Source organism: Tinamus guttatus, unplaced genomic scaffold, assembly GCF_059628265.1.
Source record: "Tinamus guttatus ecotype Peru unplaced genomic scaffold, ASM5962826v1 Tinamus_guttatus_pri_ptg001146l, whole genome shotgun sequence".
Classification (NCBI taxonomy): domain Eukaryota; kingdom Metazoa; phylum Chordata; class Aves; order Tinamiformes; family Tinamidae; genus Tinamus; species Tinamus guttatus.
Genome location: NW_028289680.1, coordinates 16,905 through 41,691, shown reverse-complemented (window position 1 = coordinate 41,691; position 24,787 = coordinate 16,905). Strand labels below are relative to the sequence as shown.

The following is a 24,787-nucleotide window of genomic DNA, read 5'->3' as shown; positions in this document are numbered from 1 at the left end:
AGCGGGACCGAGATGAACGGGAACCCCAGGCCCCGCCCCCGCCGCCGTTACCGGGGGACCCCCCCAGTCACGTGTCTCCCCCCCCGACTGAAGCAGACGGTGTGGGGGAGGAGCGTTTTATTGAACAAGGAACCGGGAGTACAACGGGGCAACGGGGGGGCGGTAGAGGGGGAAGATCCGGAGGTCCAGCAGATTCCCGGGGGGATCCTGGTGTTCCCGGGAATCCTGGGGGGTCTGTAGGACTCCCAGGGGATCTGGAGGGTTCCCACAAGGATCCCAGGGATCCTGGGGGTCCAGAGGGTTCCTGGGAGGATCCAGGTGTTCCCAGGAATCCTGGGGCCTGAAGGGCTCCCAGGGGATCGGGAGGGCTCCCGCAGGGATCCCAAGGATCCTGGGAGTCCCAGTGGGATCCTGGAGGCCTGGGGGGATGTGGGGGGTTCCCAGGTGATCCTGGGGGTCTGGAGGGTTCCCCAGGGGATCCGAGTGTTCCCGGGAATCCTGGGAGTCCGGAAAACTCCCAGGGGATCTGGAGGGTTCCCCCAGGGATCCTGGGAGTCCTGGAGGAATCATGGGAGTCCAGAGGTTTCCAGGGGGATGCAGGGGGTTCCCGGGGACCCTGGGGGTCCGGAGGGTTCCCGGGGGAGGTCCGGGGGGCTCCGGGTGTTCCCGGCCGCTCAGGCCTCCAGCAGCTTTCCCAGGAAGCGCAGGTTGAGGATCTTGAGCTGCTCCTCCAGGTCCATGCGCACGATGCCGTCCTCGCCGTCGATGCTCAGCAGGATCCCGGTGGCCTCGCGGTCCTCGCCCAGGATCACCTTGACCTGGGAGGGGGATCCGCAGGGATCCGTGAGGAGCCGGGGGATCCGGAGGGACCAGGACAGGAGCCACGGGCAGGAATCCGGAGGGATCCCGAAGGGCTGGGGGGATCCACAGGGACTGGGGGGATCCACAAGGGCTGAGGGGATCCACAGGGATCTGCAGGAACTGGGGGGGGATCCCAAAGGACTGGGAGGATCCGGAGGGATCCCCAGGGACTGGGGGGATCCACAGGGATCTGCAGGAACTGGGGGGGGATCCCAAAGGACTGGGAGGATCCACAGGGATCCACAGGGACTGGGGGGGTCCACAAGGGCTGGGGGGATCCACAGGGATCTGCAGGAACTGGGGGGGGGATCCCAAAGGACTGGGAGGATCCGGAGGGATCCCCAGGGACTGTGGGGACCCACAAGGGCTGGGGGAATCCACAGGGATCTGCAGGAACTGAGGGGGGGATCCCAAAGGACTAGGAGGATCCACAGGGATCCCCAGGGACTGGGGGGATCCACAAGGGCTGGGGGGATCCACAGGGATCTGCAGGAACTGAGGGGGGGATCCCAAAGGACTGGGAGGATCCGGAGGGATCCACAGGGACTGGGGGGATCCACAAGGGCTGGGAGGATGCGGCGGAGCCAAGCGGCTCCGGAGCGGGATCGGGGAGGTGCCTGGAGGCCCCAGGGCTCCCGGTGGATCCCTATGAATCCCGGTGGCTCCCAATGGGTCCTTATGGATCCCAATGGGTCCCGGTAGCCCCGATGGATCCCCGTGGCTCCCTATGGCTCCCAGGGCTCCTGATGGATCCCAATGGATCCTGGTGGCTCCTGGGGCTCCCAATGGATCCCTATGGCTCCTGGGGCTCCTGATGGATCCCTATGGCTCCTGGTGGCTCCAGGGCTTCCAATGGATCTCTATGGATCCCGATGGCTCCTGGTGGCTCCAGTGGCTCCCGAAGGATCTCTATGGATCCCAATGGCTTCCGGGGACCCCGATAGATCCTTGTGGCTCCCAATGGATCCTTATGAATCCCAGTGTTTCTAGTGGCTCCTGCGGCTCCCTATGGATCCCGGTGGCCCCCGACGGCTCCCAGGGCTCCCAATGGATCCCAATGGATCCCAGTGGCTCCCAATGGATCCCAGGGCTCCCTATGGATCCCAATGGATCCGTATGCATCCGGCGGCTCCGCACCTTGTTGCTCTTGGTGGGCGTCACGGGCTCCAGGTGTTCGCTGGACACGCTCACCACCTTGTCACCCTCCTGCAGGTACACGGAGCACATCCCGCCCTGGGGACAGCGGGGACGTCAGGGGGGGCCACGGCGACACTGTCTGTCCCCCCCCAGCGTGGGTGACACCGCCTGTCCCCTGCACGGGTGACACCGACTGTCCCCCCCGCATGGGTGACATGGTGCCACCGCCCTGTCCCCCACCCTGTGCCATGCGGGTGACACCACCTGTCCCCCCCGACATGGCTGTCACTCATGGTGCCACCACCTGTCCCCCAGCCGACTGACACGGTGCCACCATCCCCCATGTAGGTGACATGGGTGCCACCACCTGTCCCCCCCGCACAGACACCCCTCCCAGTGCCACCATCCCCCATGCAGGTGACACGGTGCCACCGCCTGTCCCCCCTGCACAGACACCCCTCCCAGTGTCACCATCCCCCATGCAGGTGACACAGTGTCACCGCCTGTCCCCCCTGCACAGACGCCCCTCCCAGTGCCACCATCCCCCATGCAGGTGACACGGTGCCACCGCCTGTCCCCCCTGCACAGACACCCCTCCCAGTGCCACCATCCCCCATGCAGGTGACACAGGTGCCACCACCTGTCCCCCCTGCACAGACACCCCTCCCAGTGCCACCATCCCCCATGCAGGTGACACGGGTGTCACCGCCTGTCCCCCCTGCACAGACACCCCTCCCAGTGTCACCATCCCCCATGTAGGTGACACGGGTGCCACCGCCTGTCCCCACTGCACAGACGCCCCTCCCAGTGCCACCATCCCCCATGCAGGTGACACGGGTGTCACCGCCTGTCCCCCCTGCACAGACACCCCTCCCAGTGTCACCATCCCCCATGTAGGTGACACGGGTGCCACCCCGTCCCCCCTGCACAGACACCCCTCCCAGTGCCACCATCCCCCATGCAGGTGACACGGTGCCACCGCCTGTCCCCCCTGCACAGACACCCCTCCCAGTGTCACCATCCCCCATGCAGGTGACACGGTGCCACCACCTGTCCCCCCTGCACAGACACCCCTCCCAGTGTCACCATCCCCCATGTAGGTGACACGGGTGCCACCCCGTCCCCCCTGCACAGACACCCCTCCCAGTGCCACCATCCCCCATGCAGGTGACACGGTGCCACCGCCTGTCCCCCCAACACGGACGCCCCTCCCAGTGCCACCATCCCCCATGCAGGTGACACGGGTGCCACCGCCTGTCCCCCCCCCGTCCGAGCGCCCCTCCTGGTGCCACCAACCCCCACGCGGGTGCCACGGTGCCACCACCCGTTGTCCCCTGCCCCGCGCGGGTGCCACTCACGGTGACGCTGCGGATGACGCCGGCCTGCCCGGCCACCTGCGCGTCGGGACAGCTGTCGCGCACGGTCACCTGGATGTCGGTGGTGGCCCAGTCGCCGGCGCCGGCCTCGATGCCGGAGCCGGGTGTGTGCGGGTTGTAGCCGCCGGGTGACGGTGCCCCTGGCGTCATGGGGCTGTAGCCCACGGGGCTGGGGCTGGGACTGGCCTGGGGGGGACACAGGGGACTGCGGGTCACCAAGGGCCACCCAGGGGCCACCCAGGGGCCTGGAAGAGCCTGTGGTGGCCCCCAGAACTCCATGGTGGCCCCTGGAGCCCTGTGGTGGCCCCCAGAGATCCACAGTGGCTCCCAGAGCTCCATGGTGGCCCCTAGGGCCCTGTGGTGGCCCCCAGAACCCCATGATTGCCCCCAGAGACCCACAGTGGCCCCCAGAGCTCCATGGTGGCCCCTAGAGCCTCACAGTGGCCCCCAAGGGCCTGTGGTGGCCCCCAGAGCCCCATGGTGGCCCCCAGAGATCCACAGTGGCCCCCAGAGCTCCATGGTGGCCCCTAGAGCCTCACAGTGGCCCCCAAGGGCCTGTGGTGGCCCCCAGAGCTCCATGGTAGCCCCCAGAGATCCACAGTGGCCCCCAGAGCTCCATGGTGGCCCCTAGAGCCTCACAGTGGCCCCCAAGGGCCTGTGGTGGCCCCCAGAGCCCCATGGTGGCCCCCAGAGATCCACAGTGGCCCCCAGAGCTCCATGGTGGCCCCTAGAGCCTCACAGTGGCCCCCAAGGGCCTGTGGTGGCCCCCAGAGATCCATGGTGGCCCCTAGAGCCTCACAGTGGCCCCAAGGGCTTGTGGTGGCCCCTAGAGCTCAACGGTGGCCCCCAGAGCTCAATGGTGGCCCCCAAAACTGCACAGTGCCCCCTAGAACTCCATGGTGGCCTCAAGACTCTTGTAGTTGCCCCTAGAGCCTCACGGTGGCCTCAAAATCCTTGTGGTGGCCCCTAGAGCTCTATGGTGGCCCCTAGTGCCTCACAGTGGCCCCTAGACCGTTGTGGTGGCCCCTAGTGCCTCACAGTGGCCCCCACGGGCTTGTGGTGGCACCCAGAGCTCCATGGTGGTCCCCAGAGATCCATGGTGGCCCCTAGAGCCTCACAGTGGCCCCAAGGGCTTGTGGTGGTCCCTAGAGCTCAATAGTGGCCCCCAGAGCTCCATGGTGGCTCCGGGAGCCTCACGGTGGCCCCCAAAATTCCACAGTGCCCCCTAGAGCTCCATGGTGGCCCCAAGACTCTTGTGGTGGCCTCTAGAGCTCTATGGTGGCCCCTAGTGCCTCACAGTGGCCCCTAGAGCTCCATGATGGCCCCTAGAGTGTCACAGTGGCCCCCAAGGGCTTGTGGTGGCCCCCAGAGCTCCAGGGTGGCCCCAAAGATCCACAGTGGCCCCCAGAGCTCCATGGTGGCCCCTAGAGCCTCATGGTAGCCCCCAAGGGCTTGTGGTGGCCCCCAGAGCTCCATGGTGGCCCTCAGAGCTCCATGGTGGCCCCTAGACCCTTGTGGCCGCTCCTAGAGCTCCACGGTGGCCCCCAAAGCTCCAAGGTGGTCCCTAGAGCCCCGTGGTGGCCCCTAGAGCTCCATGGAGGCACCTGGAGCCTTGTGGTGGCCCCTAAAGCTCCACGGTGGCCCCCAGAGCTCCATGGTGGCCCCTAGAGCCCCATGAGTGTCCCCATGCCATCCTCACCTTATCCCCACATTGTCCCCAATGTCCCCATTGCTGTCCCCACCTGCTAGGCCATGGGTGACGGTGTCGGGTGGTAGCTGTCCCCCCTGTGTCCCCACATTGTCCCCAGTGTTCCTGCAGTGTCCCCATGGGTGACGGTGTTGGGTGGTAGCTGTGCCCCCCGTGTCCCCACATTGTCCCCAATGTCCCCGCAGTGTCCCCACCTGGTAGGCCATGGGTGACCGTGTCAGGTGGTAGCTGTGCCCGCTGTGTCCCCACATTGTCCCCAGTGTCCCCGCAGTGTCCCCACCTGGCAGGCCACGGGCGACGGTGTCGGGTGGTAGCTGTCCCCCCTGTGTCCCCACATTGTCCCCAGTGTCCCTGCAGTGACCCATGGGTGATGGCATCGGGTGGTAGCTGCCCCCCGCCGTGTCCCCACATTGTCCCCAATGTCCCCGCAGTGTCCCCACCTGGTAGGCCATGGGTGATGGCATCGGGTGGTAGCTGTCCCCCCGTGTCCCCACATTGTCCCCAATGTCCCCACAGTGTCCCCACCTGGTAGGCCATGGGTGACGGCGTCGGGTGGTAGCTGGCCGGCGAGTGCGAGGGCTGGTAGCCCACGGGGCTGGGGGCCACTTGGTGGTAGCTCTGGGGACTGGGGCTGGGCTGGTAGGAGCCCTGCGGGGACGGCACGGCGTAGGGTGAGAACTGCTCCGTGTTGTACCTGGGGACAAAGGGGACACATGGGGGACATGGGGACACGGCACGGCGTAGGGCGAGAACTGCTCCGTGTTGTACCTGGGGACAAGGACACGGTGACAGGGGGACATGGAGGGACATGGGGGACATGGGGACATGGCGTGGAGTACGGCGAGAACTGCTCCGTGTTGTATCTGGGGACAAAGGGGACACATGGAGGACATGGGGACACGGCATAGGGTGAGAACTGCTCCGTGTTGTACCTGGGGACAAGGACACGGTGACATAGGGATATGGGGGGACATGGGGACACACAGGGGACACGGGGACATAGGGACACGGCATGGCGTAGGGCGAGAACTGCTCTGTGTTGTACCTGGGGACAAAGGGGACATGCGGACATGGGGACACAGGACACAGGGGGACACAGGGACACACAGGGGACACGAGGACACAAAATGGAGTAGGGCAAGAACTGCTCCGTGTTGTACCTGGGAACAAACGGGACATGGGGACACATGGGGACACAGGGACACACCGGGGACATAGGGACACGGCACAGCACAGAGCGAGAACTGCTTCATGTTGTACCTGGGGACACACACACAGGGACACACACAGGGACACACACGGGGGACACTCAGGTGACACTGGGGTGACCCAGGTGACACTGGGGTAACGGGTGACACTCAGGTGACCCAGGTGACACTCACATGGCAGGTGTCCCCAGCGTCTGCGGGTTGTAAGCCCCGCTCAGCTGGAGTGACGTGGGGGATACACACACAGGGACACACACAGGTGACACCCAAGTGACACTGGGGTGACAAGTGACACTCACATGGTGGGTGTCCCCAGCGTCTGCGGGTTGTAAGGCCCGCTCAGCTGGAGTGACACGGGACACACACACACAGGGACACACAGGGGACACTCGGGTGACCCAGGTGACACTCAGGTGACACTGGGGTGACACTCACATGGCGGGTGTCCCCGGCGTCTGCGGGTTGTAGGCTCCGCCCAGTTGCGGTGACGCCGGCTCGGGGTACCCCGGGGTCTGGGGGTTGGGGGTCCCCCCGTAGCCCTGCGGTGACGGCGTCGCCTCCTCCTCGAAGCCGTAGTCGAAGTCCTCGTCCGCCCTGGGGACAGGGACAGGGCGGCGTGAGGGGACACGTCGGGACATGGGGGACACGGTGGGACACGGGGACACGCTGGGGTTTGGGGACGCGTCAGGATATGGGGACGCATCGGGACATGGGGACACGCCGGAGTTTGGGGACACGTCAGGACATGGGGATGCGCCTGGGTTTGGGGACGTTTTGGGATTTGGGGACGTGTTGGGACATAGGGACACGCTGGGATATGGGGACACGTCGGGACGTGGGGCTCTGTCGGGATATGGGGACACACTGGGATTTGGGGACTCGCTGGGGTTTGGGGATGCGTCAGGACATGGGGACGCGTCGGGGTTTGGGGCTATGCTGGGATGTGGGGACACATCAGGGTTTGGGGACGCATTGGGGTTTGGGGACAGGCTGGGACATGGGGACACGTCGGGACATGGGGCCGCCCCGGGGTTTGGGGACGCATTAGGATTTGGGGATGTGTCGGGACATGGGGACGCGTTGGGACATGGGGACACGTCGGAACATGGGGACATGCTGGGATTTGGGGACGTGTTGGGACATGGGGACACGCCGGGATTTGGGGACACGCCGGGATTTGGGGATGTGTCAGGACATGGGGCCGCGCTGGGACATGGGGACACAGCGGGGTTTGGGGACACGCTGGGGTTTGGGGACACGTCAGGGTTTGGGGACAGGTCGGAGTTTGGGGATGTGTCGGGATATAGGGACATGTCGGGACATGGGGACGTGCTGGGGTTTGGGGACACGCTGGGGTTTGGGGACACGTCAGGGTTTGGGGACAGGTCGGGGTTTGGCGATGTGTCGGGATATAGGGACATGTCGGGACATGGGGACGTGCTGGGGTTTGGGGACACGCTGGGGTTTGGGGACACGTCAGGGTTTGGGGACAGGTCGGGGTTTGGCGATGTGTCGGGATATAGGGACATGTCGGGACATGGGGACGTGCTGGGGTTTGGGGACGTGTTGGGGTTTGGGGACACATCGGGGCTTGGGGATGTGTCGGGATATGGGGACACGCTGGGGTTTGGGGACACGTCGGGGTTTGGGGACACGTCGGGGTTTGGGGATGCGTCAGGACATGGGGTTGCGCCGGGGTTTGGGGACACATCAAGGTTTGGGGACACATCAGGGTTTGGGGATGTGTCGGGATATGGGGACATGCTGGGGTTTGGGGCCCCGCCGGGGTTTTGGGACACGCGGGTTTGGGGACACGTCGGGGTTTGGGGACACGCGGTGTCACTGTCCCCACCGCGAGGGCGTGTTGGGGTTGTTGGGGTCCCAGGCGCCGCTCTGCGCCGGCGTCCGGCTGCCGTCGTGCAGGGGGGTCTGCGAGCCGTAGTGCGGCGTGCGCGAGCCTGCGGGGACAACACCGCGTCACCCGGTGTCACCCGGGGTCACCTGGAGTCATCCGCATCACCTGGTGTCACCCGTGGCGCCTGGGGCACCCGGTGTCGCCCGAAGCGGTGTCGCCCGTAGTGCCTGTAGCACCCACATCACCCGGTGTCACCCGGTGTCACCCGCGGCGCCTGGTGTCACCCGGAGTCACTCGCGTCACCCGGTGTGACCCGCAGCACCCAGGGCACCCGGTGTCACCCGTAGCGCCTGTAGCACCCATGTCACCCACGTCACCCGGTGTCACCCGTTGAACCCGCGGTGCCCGGTGTCACCTGCAGCGCCCGGGTCACCCGCGGCACTGCGGTGCCCGGTGTCTCCCAGTGTCACCCGTGGCACCCGCGACACCCATGGCACCCCTGTCAGCTGGTGTCACCCACAGCACGCGTGGCACTCGCGGCAACTGGTGTCACCCGCGGTGCCCGGTGTCACCCGTGTCACACCCAGCACCCACGTCACCCATGTCACTCGGCAGCACCTCCCAGGGTGGCACCAAGTGTCCCCATGGGGGCCGGTCACCACGTGTCCCGTCCCGGCCCCCCAAGGGTGTCACCACACGGCCCCCCCCACCCCGGGGTGTCACCGAGTGTCCCCTCCTGCCACCCTCGCCCCCGTCCCCTCCGCCCCCCCCGCTGCTCTGGGGTCCCCTTGGTGGCCCCGAGCCACCTCGTCACTGTCCCCCAGGCCACGCGGACGTCCCCTCCATGTCCCCTCTGCCCCCCCCAGGCAACCCTAGTGTCCCCTCTGCGTCCCCCAATGTCCCCTCTATGTCCCATCCACGTCCCTGTGTTGTCCCCTCCGCATCCCCCCGTGTCTCCCCCCCCATCCCCATGTCCTCACACTGTCCCCAACGTGTCCCTTCAATGTCCCCAACGTGTCCCCACACTCACCGTCGTGCAGGGGGGTCTGGGACCCGGACATGGGGGTCCGGGAGCCGGCCCCACACATGGGGGTCCCCTGTGTGTCCCACCACGTCCCCACTGTGTTCCCATGTCCTCCCGTGTCCCCATGACCCTCCCGTGTCCCCATGTCCCTCCCGTGTCCCCATGTCCCCACTCACCGTCGTGCAGGGGGGTCTGTGACCCATACATGGGGGTCCGGGAGCCGGCCCCACACATGGGGGTCCCTGTGTGTCCCACCACGTCCCCACTGTGTCCCCACGTCCTCCCGTGTCCTCATGACCCTCCCGTGTCCCCATGTCCCCCCCGTGTCCCCATGTCCCCACTCACCGTCGTGCAGTGGGGTCTGTGACCCATACATGGGGGTCTGGGAGCTGGCCCCACACATGGGGGTTCCTGTGTGTCCCACCACGTCCCCACTGTGTCCCCACGCCCTCCCGTGTCCCCATGTCCCCCCCGTGTCCCCGTGTTCCCACTCACCGTCGTGCAGGGGGGTCTGGGACCCATACATGGGGGTCCGGGAGCCGGCCCCATACATGGGGGTCCCTGTGTGTCCCACCACATCCCCACTGTGTCCCCACATCCTCCCGTGTCCCCATGTCCCTCCCGTGTCCCCATGTCCCCCCCGTGTCCCCGTGTCCCCACTCACCGTCGTGCAGGGGGGTCTGTGACCCATACATGGGGGTCCGGGAGCCGGCCCCATACATGGGGGTCTGGGAGCCGTACATGGGTGTGCGCCCATAGGCCGAGGCCACCGCGCCGGGGCGCCGCGCGCCGCTGTGGGGACACGTGTGTCACCGGGGTGGCACCAGGGTGGCACTAGGGCCACTGGTGACACCGACCCCCAGGGATCCCTCCCCGCTGCCCCGGATGCGGTCCCAGGGCCACCCGGTCCCCAGTGTCCCCACCCCAAGGGCTACCCAGTGTCCCCAACCCCATGGGCCACCTGGTCCCCAGTGTCCCCCCAGCTGGTGTCCCCGGTGTCCCCAGCCCCATGGGTCACCTCGTACCCAGGGTCCCCATGTGGTGTCCCCAGCTGGTGCCCAGTGTCCCCATCCCCATGGGCCACTCGTTGTCCCCAGCGCCCTCATTGTCCCTGCTGTCCCCGGTCTCCCCATTGTCCCCACTGTCCCTGTCCCCCGTGTCCCCACTGTCCCCAACATTTCCCCACTGCCCTCATTGTCCTCAACATCTCCTCGCTGCCCCAGTTGTCCCTGTTGTCCCCACGTCCCCGCTGTCCCCACTGTCCCCAGCGCCCCCACTGTCCCCGTGTCCCCACTGTCCCTGTGTCCTCAACATGTCCCCATGTCCCCAATGTGTCCCTGTGTCCCCAGCGTGTCCCCACTGTCCCCGGCGTGCCCCCGCTGTCCCTGTGTCCCCAGCGTGTCCCCACGTCCCCAGCACGTCCCTGCTGTCCCCAGCATGTCCCCAATGTGTCCCCACTATCCCCAGCACATCCCCGTGTCCCCAGTGTGTCCCCACTGTCCCTGTGTCTCCAGCACATTCCCGTGTCCCCAGTGTGTCCCCGCGTCCCCAGCGTGTCCCCGCGTCCCCAGCATGTCCCCACTGTCCCCAACGGGTCCCCACTGTCCCTGCTGTCCCCAGTGTGTCCCCACTGTCCCCAACACATCCTCGTGTCCCCAGCGTGTCCCCACTGTCTCTGTGTCTCCAGCGCATCCCCATGTCCTCAGCGTGTCCCCGCGTCCCCAGTGTGTCCCCCCTGTCCCCAACGGGTCCCCACTGTCCCCGCTGTCCCCAGCATGTCCCCGCTGTCCCTGTGTCTCCAGCGCATCCCCGTGTCCCCACGTCCCCAGCGCATCCCCATGTCCCCAACGCATCCCTGTGTCCCCAGTGTGTCCCTGCTGTCCCCGCTGTCCCCAGCGTGTCCCCAACGTGTCCCCGTGTCCCCGCTCACACGGTGGTGAGGCGCTGCCGGTCCACGGAGATGGTCTGGCACGTGGAGTGCAGCTCCACGCGCGCCGTCGACTCGGTGGCGTCCTTCACCACGCCGATGTACCCTGCGGGGACGGGGACGGTGACAACCGCGCGCGCAGGGTCCCCGAGGGCCACCCTGGTGCCACCCACCTTTGTAGGGACCCTGCGAGATCCGGACCGTCTGCCCGATGAGCTCGTTGTCCCTCCGGCCCCGGCCCCGGCCGAGGCCACCGCCGCCGAAGCCACCGCGCTGGCCTGGGGGACACGGAGGGGACAGTGTGGGCGGGGGGACGGCCCCGGGGCTCTCCAGGATGTCCCCATGGCCTCGGGGACGTCCCCAAGGGTGGCAAGGACATCCCCAGGGTCTCTGGGATGTTCCCAGGGCCTTGGGGACACCCCAAGGGTCTCCAGGACGTCCCCAAGGGTTTCCAGGATGTCCCCAGGCCTTCAGTAACACCCCAGGGGCTCAGGGACATCCCCAGGGGTCTCAAGGCCATCCCTAGGGTCCCCAGGGATTCAGGAATGTCCACAGGATGTCCCCAGGGTCCCCAGGCCATCCTCAGGGTCCTTGGGCTATCCCCAGGGGTCCTGAGGCTGTCCCCAAGGGTCTCAGGGATGTCCCCAGGGTCCCCAGACCATCCCCAGGGATTCAGGGACACCCCATGGTCCCCAGGCCACCCCCAGGGGGTCAGGGACACTCCATGGTCCACAGGATGTCCCCGTGGTCCCCAGGCCGCCCCCAAGGCCTCGGGAACGTCCCCGGGCTGTCCCCAAGGTCCCCAGACCATCCCCAGGGGCTCAGGAACACCTCAGGGTCTCTGGGATGTCCCCAGGGGTCTCAGGGACACCCCATGGTCCCCAGGCTGTCCCCAGGGTCCCCAGACTGTCCCCAGACCATGCCCATGGTCTCAGAGACACCCCATAGTCCCCAGGCTGTCCCCAGGGTCCCCAGGCTGTCCCCAGACCATCCCCACGGTCTCAGGGATGTCCCCAGGGTCCCCAGACCATCCCCAGGGATTCAGGGACACCCCATGGTCCCCAGGCTGTCCCCAGGGTCCCCAGGCTGTCCCCAGACCATCCCCATGGTCTCAGGGACGTCCCCGGGGTTGAAGGCTGTCCCCAGGGGTCTCAGGGATGTCCCCAAGGTCCCCAGGCTGTCCCCAGGCCATCCCCACGGTCTCAGGGATGTCCCCAGGGTCCCCAGACCATCCCCAGGGATTCAGGGACACTCCATGGTCCCCAGGCTGTCCCCAGTGTCCCCAGACCATCCCCAGGGTCCCCAGGCTGTCCCCAAACCATGCCCATGGTCTCAGGGACATCCCCAGGGTCACCGGGCTGTCCCCAGGGGGTCTCAGGGATGTCCCCAGACCATCCCCATGGTCTCAGGGATGTCCCCAGGCTGTCCCCAGACCATGCCCATGGTCTCAGAGACACCCCATGGTCCCCAGGCTGTCCCCAGTGTCCCCGGACTGTCCCCAGGGTCCCCAGGCTGTCCCCAGACCATTGCCATGGTCTCAGAGACACCCCATGGTCCCCAGGGTGTCCCCAGGGTCCCCAGGCTGTCCCAGACCATCCCCACGGTCTCAGGGACGTCCCCAGGGTCCCCAGGCTGTCCCCAGGGTCCCCAGGCTGTCCCCAGACCCATGCCCATGGTCTCAGGGACACCCCATAGTCCCCAGGCTGTCCCCAGGGTCCCCAGGCTGTCCCCAGACCATCCCCACGGTCTCAGGGACGTCCCCAGGGTCCCCAGGCTGTCCCCAGACCATTGCCATGGTCTCAGGGACGTCCCCAGGGTCCCCAGGCTGTCCCCAGACCATGCCCATGGTCTCAGGGACGTCCCCAGGGTCCCCAGGCTGTCCCCAGACCATTGCCATGGTCTCAGGGACGTCCCCAGGGTCCCCGTCACTCACCGGCCCCGCTGGGGTGCATGGGGCTGCTGATGCGGGGGCTCATGGGCGCGAAGCCGCCCACCGTGAAGTTGGTGACGTCGCGGGGCTGCCGGAGGGGACACGGAGCATCCATGAGCGCCGCGCGCTTCCGGAGGGCGGGAAGGGCGCCGCGAGGAGGAGGAGGAGGAGGAAGAGGGGACATCCCCACCTTGGAGCCGCCGGCCAGGACGAGGTGACGCGTCTTGCACACGAACATGCCGCCGTTCTCCACCAGCTTCTTGCAGTGCAGGAAGGCGAAGCCGCGGAAAAGGTGCCGGATTTCGCCCTCGCGGCCCTGCGGGAACGCTGGCCTCAGGCCCCGCGGTCCTCCGGGGTCCCCCGGTGTCCCCAGGGTCCCCAAAGCGCCCCCGATGGCGCCCGCGAGGCCTCCCGGGAGCCAGCGGAGGCAGCGGGAGGCTCCTTTGGGCCAGGACAACCGCACAGGGTGACAACCGCACAGGGTGACAACTGTGCAGGGTGACAACCGCGTCAAGTGACAACCGTGTAGGGTGACGACCATGTGGAGTGCAACTGCGCAAGGTGACAACCGCACAGGGTGACAACTGCGCGGGGTGACAACTGTGCAGGGTGACAACCGCGTCAAGTGACAACCGTGTAGGGTGACGACCATGTGGGGTGCAACTGCGCAAGGTGACAACCGCACAGGGTGACAACTGCGCGGGGTGATAACTGTGCGGGGTGACAACTGCATCAAGTGACAACTGTGTGGGGTGACGACCATGTGGGGTGCAACTGCACAAGGTGACAACCGCACAGGGTGACAACTGTGCGGAGTGACAACCACGCGGGGTGACAACTATGTGGGGTGGCAACCGCGCAGCGAACCAGCTGTGCGGGCGAATAACTGCAAGGGGTGACAACCGCGTGGGATGACAACTGCATGGGATGACAGCCACGTGGAGTCACAACCATGCAGAGTGACAACTGCAGGGGGTGACAACCATGTGGGGTGACAACCGCATGGGGTGCAACTGCGTGGGGTGACAAGTGTGCAGGGTGACAACCGCACAGAATCACAACCACGCGGGGTGACAATCGCATGGGGTGACATCCGCGCGGGGTCACAACCACGTGGGGTGACAACCGTGTGAGGCGACAACTGTGTGGGGTAGCAACCACGTGGTGTGACAACCGCACGGGATGACAACCGCGCGCGGCAACAACCGCACGGGGCGTCACCCGCCGCCGTCACGCACCGAGTGGGGCCCGTCGATGACTTTGACGATGTCCTTGACGTGGATGTTGTTCTGCTCCGAGTCGAGCGCCACGGCGAAGCGGTTGTCCTTCTTGCGGGTGACGGCCTGGTGCCGCACGGTCACCACCTTCCCGTACATGTTGAGCACCTGCGGCCGGCGAGCGGGTGACGCCGCGCGTCCCCACGCGTCCCCACGCGTCCCTGCGTGTCCCCGCGCGCCACCTGGAAGGTCTCGCGCTCCAGGCGCACGATGACGCCCACGGTCTGCGGGTCCAACTGGACCAACTCGCCCCACTCGTGCTGGCCGCCCACGTCGACGCCGGACGCCGTCTCGGAGCAGAGCTGCAGGTCGCGCGGCAGCACCTTGAGCTGGGGACAACGGGGACGCGTCAGGCGGCGGGAGGGGACACCCCGGGGACGCGCTGGGGACGGCGGCGCCCACCTCGTGCATGGTGAGGTCGGAGAAGAGGATGACGAAGTTGTCCTCGACGCGCACGATGAGCCCCGTGTCGCCCTCGAAGCGCCCCGCGATCACCTTCACGTGGTCGCCCATACGGAAGTACTTCCGCAGCTCCTGAGCTGGGAATTCCAGCATGTCCTGCGGGAAGAGGAGGAGGAAGAGGAGGTCACGGTGTTCCTTGTCACCCACCCCGTCCCCGGCGGCGCTGTCCCCACCTTGAGGTCCTCGTGCTTGGGCATGATGGTGACCTTGTTGCCGTCCACGCTGAGGATCTTGCCCTGCAGGTTGATGAGCTCCCCCTCGCACACCTCCACGTTGTCACCCGGCTGCAGGTTGTGCTCGCGCTCCTTGCCTGCGGGTGATGGCGCGGTGACGTCACCCGTCACCGCGGCGTCGCCCGGCGTCACCGCGGCGCTCACCTGTGCCCTCGGTCACCACCTCCAGGTCGAGGCCCTCGGGCTGGTCCTCGAACTTCTCCAGCTCTGACAGGGTGGGCTTGACGCCCTCCGTGATCTGCGGGGACGATGGGGACAGCCGCGCGGGGACACGGGGACCCGCGGGGACACCAGGAGCCATGGGGACGCCGGGGACAGCCGCGCGGGGACACGGGGACCCGCGGGGACACCGGGAGCCATGGGGACACTGGGGACAGCCGCGCGGGGACACGGGGACCCACGGGGACACCGGGAACCGCGGGGACAGCCGCACAGGGACACGGGGACCCATGGGGACACCGGGAGCCGCGGGGACACTGGGGACAGCCATGCGGGGACACAAACACCCGCGGGGACACTGGGGACACCCATACGGGGACATGGAGACCCACGAGGACATTGGCACCACCAGGGACACCGAGACGCGAAGGGACACTGGGGACAGCCGCGCGGGGACACCAGGAGCTGTGGGGACACCGGGGACAGCCGCGCGGGGACACGGGGACCCGCGGGGACACTGGGGGCTGTGGGGACGCTGGGGACAGCCGCACAGGGACACCAGCACCCATGGGGACACCAGCACCCATGGGGATGCTGGGGACAGTCGCGTGGGGACACAGAGACCCGCGGGGACACAGAGACCCACGGGGACACCCGCACGGGGACACGGAGACCCACGGGGACACTGGCGCCACCAGGGACACCGAGAGGCGAAGGGACACTGTGGACAGCCGCGCGGGGACGCCGGGAGCCATGGGGACACCGGGGACAGCCGCGCGGGGACACGGACACCCGCGGGGACACAGAGACCCGCGGGGACACTGGCACCACCAGGGACACCGAGACACGAAGGGACACTGGGGACAGCCGCGCAGGGACACCAGGAGCTGTGGGGCCACTGAGGACAGTTGTGGTGGCACAGGTGGCACCGGTGGCACAGGTGACAGGTGGCACCGGAGTGGGATTTTGGATGGAAACGGCCCCGTTTTGGGTGCAAACAGCCCTGATTCAGGGCAGGAGATGGTGTCAGAGAGGAATTTTGGGTAGAAATGACCCTGTTTTGGGGCGGGAGATGGCGGCGCCGGGGCAGGATTTTGGGTGAAAACGGCTCCGTTTTGGGGCAGGAGATGGTGCCAGAGCAGGATTTTGGGTGGAAACGGCCCCATTTTGGGGCAGATGGCGGCGCTGGAGCAGGATTTTGGGTGGAAACGGCTGCGTTTTGGGTGGAAACAGACTTTTTTTGGGGCAGGAGATGGCGCCAGAGCAAGATTTTGGGTGGAAACAGCCCCATTTTGGGTGGAAACGGCCCCATTTTTGGTGGAAACGGCCCCATTTTGGGGCAGGCGGTGGCACCGGAGGGGAATTTTGGGTGGAAATGGCCCTGTTTTGGGGCAGATGGTGGTGCCAGAGAGGGATTTTGGGTCGCAACGGCCCCGTTTTGGGTGGAAATGGCCCCGTTTTGGGGCAGATGGCGGCGCTGGAGAGGGATTTTGGGTGGAAACAGCCCTGTTTTGGGGCAGATGGCGGCACCAGAGAGGGATTTTGGGTGGAAACGGCCCCGTTTTGGGTGGAAACGGCCACATTTCGGCGCTCACCACGGCCGACATGGCGAAGCTCTTGAAGAGGAAGCCCTTGCGGCTGTAGCGGTTGCCCTCGAAGATGAGGAAGTCGCCATCGGAGGCCACGTCCCCCCCCAGGGACCTGCAGAAACGATGGAAATTAATTAATTGTTAATTAACCCCCCATGGAGAACCACCCCCCCGCCAAGAGTGACTTTTTGGGGTGAAACAAGCCCAAAAAGGGGCTCGGTCCGGGCGCCTACCGGATCTTCTCGGCATCGAAGAGCCTCTGCGGGGGCCGCTTGAACTTCTTGCGCTTGGCGAACCAGTCTTTCTGCGAGGTGAAAAACGGGAAAAAATGAGAGAAATCGGGAAAAAAACAGGGAAAATGGGAAGAAAATGGGAAAAATGGGCTGCGGGGGGGCACCCACCAGGCTCATGCGGGCCTTGATGCGGTCGAAGTCGATGCGCGGGATCATCTTGAGGGAGATCTGGTTCTGGCTGGGCTCCACGTAGTCCACCTGGGATATGGGGGGACACGAGGGGACGTGGGGACACGGGGGGGACCCTGAACTGCGGCTCCCGTCGCGGCCAGGGGTTCCCCCAAACCTCAGGATTCTCCTGCATGGAGAAGATCCCCCCAAAACCGGGTCCTTCTGGGGACCTGGTGGCTCCTGGTGACCAAGAACACCCCCAAAACCAGGTCCTTTGCGTGACCTGGTGGCTCCTGATGACCAAGAACCCCCAAATCTGAGTCCTCTGTGTGATCTGGTGGCCAAAAGCCCCCAAAACTGGGTGCTTCTCATGACCCGGTGGTTCCTGGTGGTCAAGAACCCCCAAAACTGGGTCCTTTGTGTGACCTGGTGACCAAGAACCCTCCAAAACTGGGTCCTTCTGGGGACCCAGGAATCCTGGTGACCAAGAACCTCTATAAAAAGGGGCCTTTGTGTGACCTGGTGGCCAAGAGCCCCTCAAAACCAGGTCCTTCTCATGACCCGGTGGCTCCTGGTGACCAAGAACACTCCAAACTTGGGTCCTTTGTGTGACCTGGTGGCCAAGAACCCCCCAAAACTGGGTCCTTCTCATGACCTGGTGGCCCCTGGTGACCAAGAGCCCCCCAAACTCATTCGTGTGACCTGGTGGCCAAGAACCCCCCAAAACCAGGTCCTTCTCATGGGTCCCTCTGGGGAACTGGTGGCTCCTGGTGACCAAGAACCCCCCCAAAACTGGGTCCTTCTCATGAGCCCTTGGTTCCTGGCAACCAAGAACCCCCCAAAACCGGGTCCTTCTCATGACCTGGTGGCCCCTGGTGACCAAGAGCCTCCCAAACTCGTTCGTGTGACCTGGTGGCCAAGAACCCCCCAAAACCAGGTCCTTCTCATGGGTCTCTCTGGGGAACTGGTGGCTCCTGGTGACCAAGAACCCATCAAAACCGTGTCCTTCTCATGATACGGTGGCTCCTGGTGACCAAGAACCCCCCAAAACCGGGTCCTTTTCATGACCTGGTGGCACCTGATGACCAAGAACCCCCAAAACCATCTCCTCCTTGTGCCTAAGTGGCTCCCCTGTCCCTCGTCCCCCACCTGGGCGATGTCGTCCTTGTAGATGCCCCTCTTGAGGCGCACCCAGGCCTTGGGCTTGAGGTTGGTGACCTCCTTGACCACCTTGAGGACGTCGGTCATCTCCTTGATGGGGACCATCTGCTGGTTCCAGTAGCCGGCCCGCAGGTTGCCCACGCCCTCGATGGCCTGCTTGACGTGCGTCTGCTTGTAGGCCTCCACGTACAGGTAGCCCTTGACGTGCTCGGGGGCCACCACCGCCTTGATCTGCAGCGGCTGCAGGGACACGGGGACACACGGTGACGCTCGCGGGGACGGCGCCGGTGGCACCGCGGTGGTGGCGCCCGCGGGGACCTTACGGTGTCGGTGAACTGGTAGGCGATGAACTTGCGCATGAGGGCGATGGCCGTGGCACGCTCCTCGCCGATCTGCGGGACACGAGGGACATCGCATTGGGGACATCAATACTGGGGACATCAATACTGGGGACATCGGCGTTGGGGGCATCAATAGTGGGGACATTGGCACTGGGGACATCAACGTTGGGGGCATCAATATTCCGGACATCAATACTAATCAATACTGGGCATATCGGTGTTGGTGACATCAATACTGGGCACATCAATAGTGGGGACATCGGCATTGGGGACATCAATATTGGGGACATCAATACTAATCAATATCGGGGATATCAGTGTTGGTGACATCAGCATTAGGGACACCATATTGGGGACATCGCCATTGGAGACATCAGTATTGGGGACATCAATGGTGGGGACATCGGCATTGGGGACATCAATATTTGGGACATTAATAATCAATATTGGGGATATCAGTGTTAGTGACATCGGCGTTGGGGACATCCGCATTGGGGACATCGGCATTGGAGACATCAATATTGGGGACAACGGCGTTGTGGGCATCAATACTGATCAATATTGGCAATATCAGTGTTGGTGACACTGGTATTGGGGACATCAGTGTTGGGGACATTGGCATTGGGGGCATCAATGTTGGGGACATCAGCGTTAGGAGCATCAGCGTTGGGGACACTGGCATTGGGGACATCAATAGTGGGGACATCGGCATTGGGGACATCGATATTGTAGATATCAGTATGGGGGACATGAACAGTGGGGACACCGACGTTATGGATATTGGCATTAGGGACATCAGTGTTGGGCACGTCAATGTTGGGGACACAAGGACATTGGCACTGGGGACACTGGTGTTGGGGACATCAATATGGGGGAGATCCCATTGGGGACATCAGTGTTGGGGACATCAACACTGGGGACATCGTGTTGGGGATGTCAACGTTGGGAACGCGAGGAAACCAGTGTTGGGGACACCTGCGTTGGGGACATCAGCGTTGGCCACATCAGTGTTAGGGACACAAGGACACCGGCGTTGGGGACACTGGTGTTGGGGACATCCCATTGCGGACATTAGCACTATAGACATCAGTGTTGGGGACATCGGCGTTGTGGATATTCATATTGGGGACATTACTATCGGGAACACCATGTTGGGGACATCATGTTGGGGACACTGGCGCTGGGGACATCAGTGTTGGGTACATGGAGATACCAGCGTTGAGAACATTGGCGTTGGGGACATCAATATTGGGGACATTGATACTGGGGACACCGGCACTGGGGACATGGGGACACTGGCATTGAGGACATGGGGACACCAGCGCTGGGGACACTGGCGTTGGGAACATGGGGACACTGGCGCTGGGGACATCAGTGTTGGGTACACGAGAACACCAGTGTTGGGGACATCAGTATAGAGAACATCAATGTTGGGGACATCAATATTGGGGCCACCGGCGCTGGGGACATGGGGACACCGGCATCGAGGACATGGGGACACCGGCGCGGCCCCCTCACCTTGCACTTGACGGTCCAGAGGTTGGGATCCCTGCGGAGACGACGGGAGCGGGAGGAGGTGGCGGGGGGGACGCGGGGCGGAGCCGCTCGCGGGCGGCCCCCCGGTGTCCCCGTGTCCCCGATGTCCCCGTGTCCCCACTCACTTGACCCCGGGCAGCAGCTGCTGCTGGGTGATGTCGTCCGAGAGCTCGTCCGAGCCGCCGTACACGCTGCGGGGGGGGGGCACGGGGGTCACGGGGGGGCACCCACGGCGGGGGGGGGGGCACCCGTGGGGGGGGTCACCCGTGGGGGGGACACGTGTGTCATGGGGGAGTCACCCATGGGGGGGTCACATGGACATCATGGGGGGGGGTGACAGGGGGGTCACACATGGGGGGACACAGGGGTATGGGGGGGGGCACCCACGGGGGGGGTGTCACGGGGGGGCACCCACGGGGGGGGGCACCCACGGGGGGGGCACAGGGGCTTCACGGGGGGGCACCCACCGGGGGGGGGTCACCCATTGGGGGGGGTCACGGGGCAGGTGACGGGGGGGTCACTCATGGGGGGGTACGGGGGGGCACCCACCGGGGAGGGGGTCACCCGTGGGGGGGTCATGGGGGGAGACACTCATGGGGGGGGTCACGTGGGGAGGGGCACGGGGGGGCTATGGGGGGGGGGGGTCGCATGGGGGGATCACTCATGGGGGGGGGTCGTGTGGGGCGTTACCCTCGGGGTGGGGGGGGGTCACGTGGGGGGTCACATGGGGAGGGTCACCCGTGGGGGGCTGCAGGGGGGGCCATGCGGGGGGGGGGGTCACGTTGGGGGGGTCACATGGGGGAGGTCACCTATGGGGAGGGTCACATGGGGTCACCCATGGGAGGGGTTACATGGCGGGGGGGGGGGGTCACTGGTGGGGGGGGTCGTGTGTGGGAGGGGGGAGTCACCCTTGGTGGGGGGGATAAGGGGGTCACCCATGGGTGCGGGGGCACCTGTGGAGGGGGTCACATGGGGGGCACCCGTGGGTGAGCGGGGCATGGGGGGGGCAGGGAGCGTCACCCATGGGGGGGGGGGCCATATAACTGGGGGGGGGGTCACCCGTGGGGGGGAGCTCACGTGGGGGGGTCATCCATGGGGGGGGGTCACCCGTGGGCTGGGAGGGGTCCCCCATTGTGGGGGGGGGGTCACCCGTGGGGGGGGGAGATCATGTGGGGGGGGGCTCACGCATTGGGGGGGGGGTCACATGGGGGTGTCCCCCATGGGGGGGGTGTCCCCCAAGGGTGGGAGGGGGGTGTCCCCCGTGGGAGGGTCACCCTTGCGGGAGGTCACGTTGGGGGGGGGAGGGGGGGTCACCCATGGCAGTGTCCTCTGTGGGGGTGTCACCTGGGGGTGGGGGGGTGTCCCCCATGGGGGTGCCGCATGGCAGTGTCCCCCGTGGGTGTGGGGGGGTGTCACACGGGGGGTTGTCCCCCGTGGGTGTGGGGGGGGGTGTCCCCCGGGGGTGTCACTCACGTCTCCCCCACGGCCGACTTGGCGTATTTCTTCATGTAGTACTCGCCCAGCTCCTCTTCCCGCTGATCCCTAGGGAAAAACAAGTGGGAACATCACGGAAAAGGCCCCCCCGCCACGTGGGGACACCCGTGCGTGTCCCGTCCCCCCCGCGGTGTCCCCGTGTCCCCCCCGTTGTCACCTCCAGAGGTTCTGCAGGCGCCGGGCGCCCGAGCGGTCCTCGTCCAGCACCACGTTGTCGATGTTGGAGGCTGCCGAAGGGAAAACCGGGAAGTTTCCCGGTTTTTCCCGGTTTTCCCAAGCTGGGGGGGGGGGCTGGGGGTGCCCCCCCCACCGTGGATATAAATGGGGGGGGATGGGGGGGACTCACCCTCGATCTCTTCTGCGCGGGAGGAAGGTGGAGGAGGAGGAGGATGGAGCAAATAATGGCGGCAAAAGCGACCACGGATGGGGGGGGGACACAAAATTAACGTCGGAAAAGCATGAAAAGCGCCCAAAAAAACCAAAACGGGGGAAAATAAAGGAACGGCGGCGGAGGAAAAAGTAAAAAATAAAGACGGTGGAAAAAGAATCAAAAATAAAGGGAAAACGGTGGGAATTGTGATGGGAATGAGATAAAAACACGGCGGGAGGAGGGGGCCTGTGGCCCTGGGGAGGGGGGACATGGGGGGGACATAAAAATGGGGTGAAATCGCCCCGGAATGGCCAACCTTTCTCCAGGATGTCCTCGGCGCCGTCCTCCCATTGGTCCTCGTCCTCGTACTCGTCATCCACGTCTGAGGGGGACATTTGGGGGGGGGCATCAGCGGGGGAGGGGGGTGGGGGGCAGCCCCCGTGTTTGGGAGGGGGGATTAGAGGGGGCAGCCCCCGTGTTTGGGGGGGGCCATGGGGGGGCAGCCCCCGTGTTTGGGGAGGGGGTTGGGGGGGGGGACAGCCCCTGTGTTTTGGGGGGGTTTGGGGGGACACCCCCTGTGTTTGGGGGGGTGATTGGAGGGGGCAGCCCCCATGTCTGGGGGGGGTCAGTGGGGGGTCATCCCACGTGTTGGGGGGGGTCAGTGGGGAGGCAGCCCCATGTTTCGGGGGGGGATCTGTGGGGGGATGGGGGGGCAGCCCCTGTGTTTGGGGGGTTGGAGGGGGCAGGTCCTGTGTTTGGGGGGGGGGTGATGGGGGGCAGCCCCCATGTTTTGGGGGGGGGGGGGCAGCCCCTGTGTTTCAGGGGCGTCTGTGGGGGGGGGAAGCCCCTGTGTTTTGGGGGGGTCATTGGGGGGGCAGCCCCTGTGTTTCAGGGGGGTCTGTGGGGGGGGAAGCCCCTGTGTTTTGGGGGGGTCATTGGGGGGGCAGCCCCTGTGTTTCGGGGGGGTCTGTGGGGGGGGGGGAAGCCCCCGTGTTTTGGGGGGGCCGCTCACCAGCCTCATCCAGGATGAAGCCCCTGTGTTTTGGGGGGGGGTCTGTGGGGGTGGCAGCCCCCGTGTTTTGGGGGGGTCATTGGGGGGGCAGCCCCTGTGTTTTGGGGGGGTCATGGCCGGGGGGGTGGCGCTCACCGGCCTCGTCCAGGATGAAGCCCCCGTGTTTGGTGGGGTCATTGGGGGGGGCAGCCCCTGTGTTTTGGGGGGGTCTGTGGGGGGGGCAGCCCCTGTGTTTGGGGGGGGGTCATGGCGGGGGGGGGGCGCTCACCGGCCTCGTCCAGGATGAAGCCCCTGTGTTTTGGGGGGGTCATTGGGGGGGGCAGCCCCTGTGTTTTGGGGGGGTCATTGGGGGGGGCAGCCCCTGTGTTTTGGGGGGGTCATTGGGGGGGGCAGCCCCTGTGTTTTGGGGGGGGTCTGTGGGGGTGGCAGTCCCTGTCTTTTGGGGGGGTCATTGGGGGGGGCAGCCCCTGTGTTTGGGGGGGGTCATGGCCGGAGGGGGGGGCGCTCACCGGCCTCGTCCAGGATGAAGCCCCTGTGTTTTGGGGGGGTCATTGGGGGGGGCAGCCCCTGTGTTTTGGGGGGGTCATGGCCGGGGGGGCCGCTCACCGGCCTCATCCAGGATGAAGCCCCCGTGCCGGGGCTTCTTGGCTGGGCGGTCGTCATCCTCCTCCTCCTCTTCCTCCTCCTCGTCGTACTCCTCCTCCTCCTCCTCTTCCTCCTCCTCCTCCTCCTTCTCGCTGCCCGCGGGGCTGCCCCGCTCCTCCTCGGGCGCCTGGGGGGGGGGGGGTGTCACGGTGGGGGGGTCACAGCGAGAGGGGTCAGGGGGTCAAAATAGGGGGGTCACAGCAAGGAAAGGGGGGGGTTCACAGCGAGGGGGGGGTCACGGCAAAGGGGGTTGCAGGGAGGGGGGTCGGGGTAACAGGGGAGGTGACGGGAAGGAGAGGTCCTGGGGGGGGGACACAATGAAGGGGGGGGGTCATGGGGAGGGGGGTCCCAATGGAGGGGGGGTCACGGGGAGGGGTGTCACGGAGGGGGAGGGGGGTTGCGGCGAGGGGGGGGGTCACGGGAAGGGGGTTGTGGGGAGGGGGGGTGGCGGCAAGGGAGGGTTACCATGGAGGGGGGGGGTCGCATGAAGGGGGGGGGTCCCAATGGAGAGGGGTTGCGGGGAGGGGGGGCGCAGAAAGGGGGGTCCCGATGGAGGGGGGGTTGTGGGGAGGGGGTCCCGATGGAGGGGGGGTTGCGGGGAGGGGGTCCCGATGGAGGGGGGGGTCCCGATGGAGGGGGGTCCTGATAGAGGGGGGGTCCTGATGGAGGGGGGGTTGTGGGGAGGGGGATCCTGATGGAGGAGGGGTCCCGATGGAGGGGGTGGGTCCCGATGGAGGAAGGTCCCGATGGAGGGGGGGTCTGGATGGAGGGGGGTCACACAAAGGGGGGTCCCGAAGGAGGGGGGGTTGCGGGCAGGGGGGTCCCGATGGAGGGGGGCCGCGGGAAGAGGGGGGTCCCAATGGAGGGGGGGTCCCGATGGAGGGGGGGGTTGTGAGGAGGGGGGGGTCCCGATGGAGGGGGGGGTCCCGAAGGAGGGGGGGTCCCGAAGGAGGGGGGGTCCCGAAGGAGGGGGGGGCCCCGATGGAGGGGGGGTCCCACCTCGGCCTCCTCCCCCTCGCTGCTCCGCTCGCTCTCCTCCTCCGAGAAGTTGCTGTCGTCGCTGTCCGACATGGCCGCC

At 66.1% G+C, this 24,787-nt stretch overlaps 1 protein-coding gene across 2 annotated transcripts; it reads right to left on the bottom strand.

The window, feature by feature from the left end:
• Window positions 1-635: 635 nt before the first annotated feature.
• SUPT5H (SPT5 homolog, DSIF elongation factor subunit) lies at window positions 636-24,780 on the bottom strand. 2 transcript variants are annotated; one of them, XM_088538681.1, is made up of 28 exons: window positions 24,709-24,780; window positions 23,671-23,836; window positions 22,369-22,434; window positions 21,840-21,909; window positions 21,662-21,730; window positions 20,314-20,379; window positions 20,171-20,201; window positions 18,635-18,703; window positions 18,300-18,551; window positions 17,148-17,237; window positions 16,980-17,050; window positions 16,753-16,858; window positions 15,143-15,236; window positions 14,939-15,075; window positions 14,706-14,861; window positions 14,486-14,632; window positions 14,265-14,411; window positions 13,217-13,342; window positions 13,030-13,114; window positions 11,270-11,374; window positions 11,100-11,202; window positions 9,834-9,961; window positions 8,143-8,248; window positions 6,726-6,884; window positions 5,608-5,776; window positions 3,357-3,560; window positions 1,999-2,094; window positions 636-818 (listed from the first exon to the last, which is right to left on the bottom strand). In XM_088538681.1, exons 1-28 carry the CDS (start codon window positions 24,778-24,780, stop codon window positions 675-677), a joined length of 3,234 nt encoding a protein of 1,077 aa, XP_088394807.1. In that variant the 3' UTR covers window positions 636-674. The 2 variants fall into 2 exon arrangements, 1 of the variants encoding a protein (XP_088394807.1); XR_015914270.1 differs by having other exon boundaries at window positions 698-818; window positions 11,100-11,182.
• Between the last annotated feature and the right edge of the window lie 7 nt (window positions 24,781-24,787).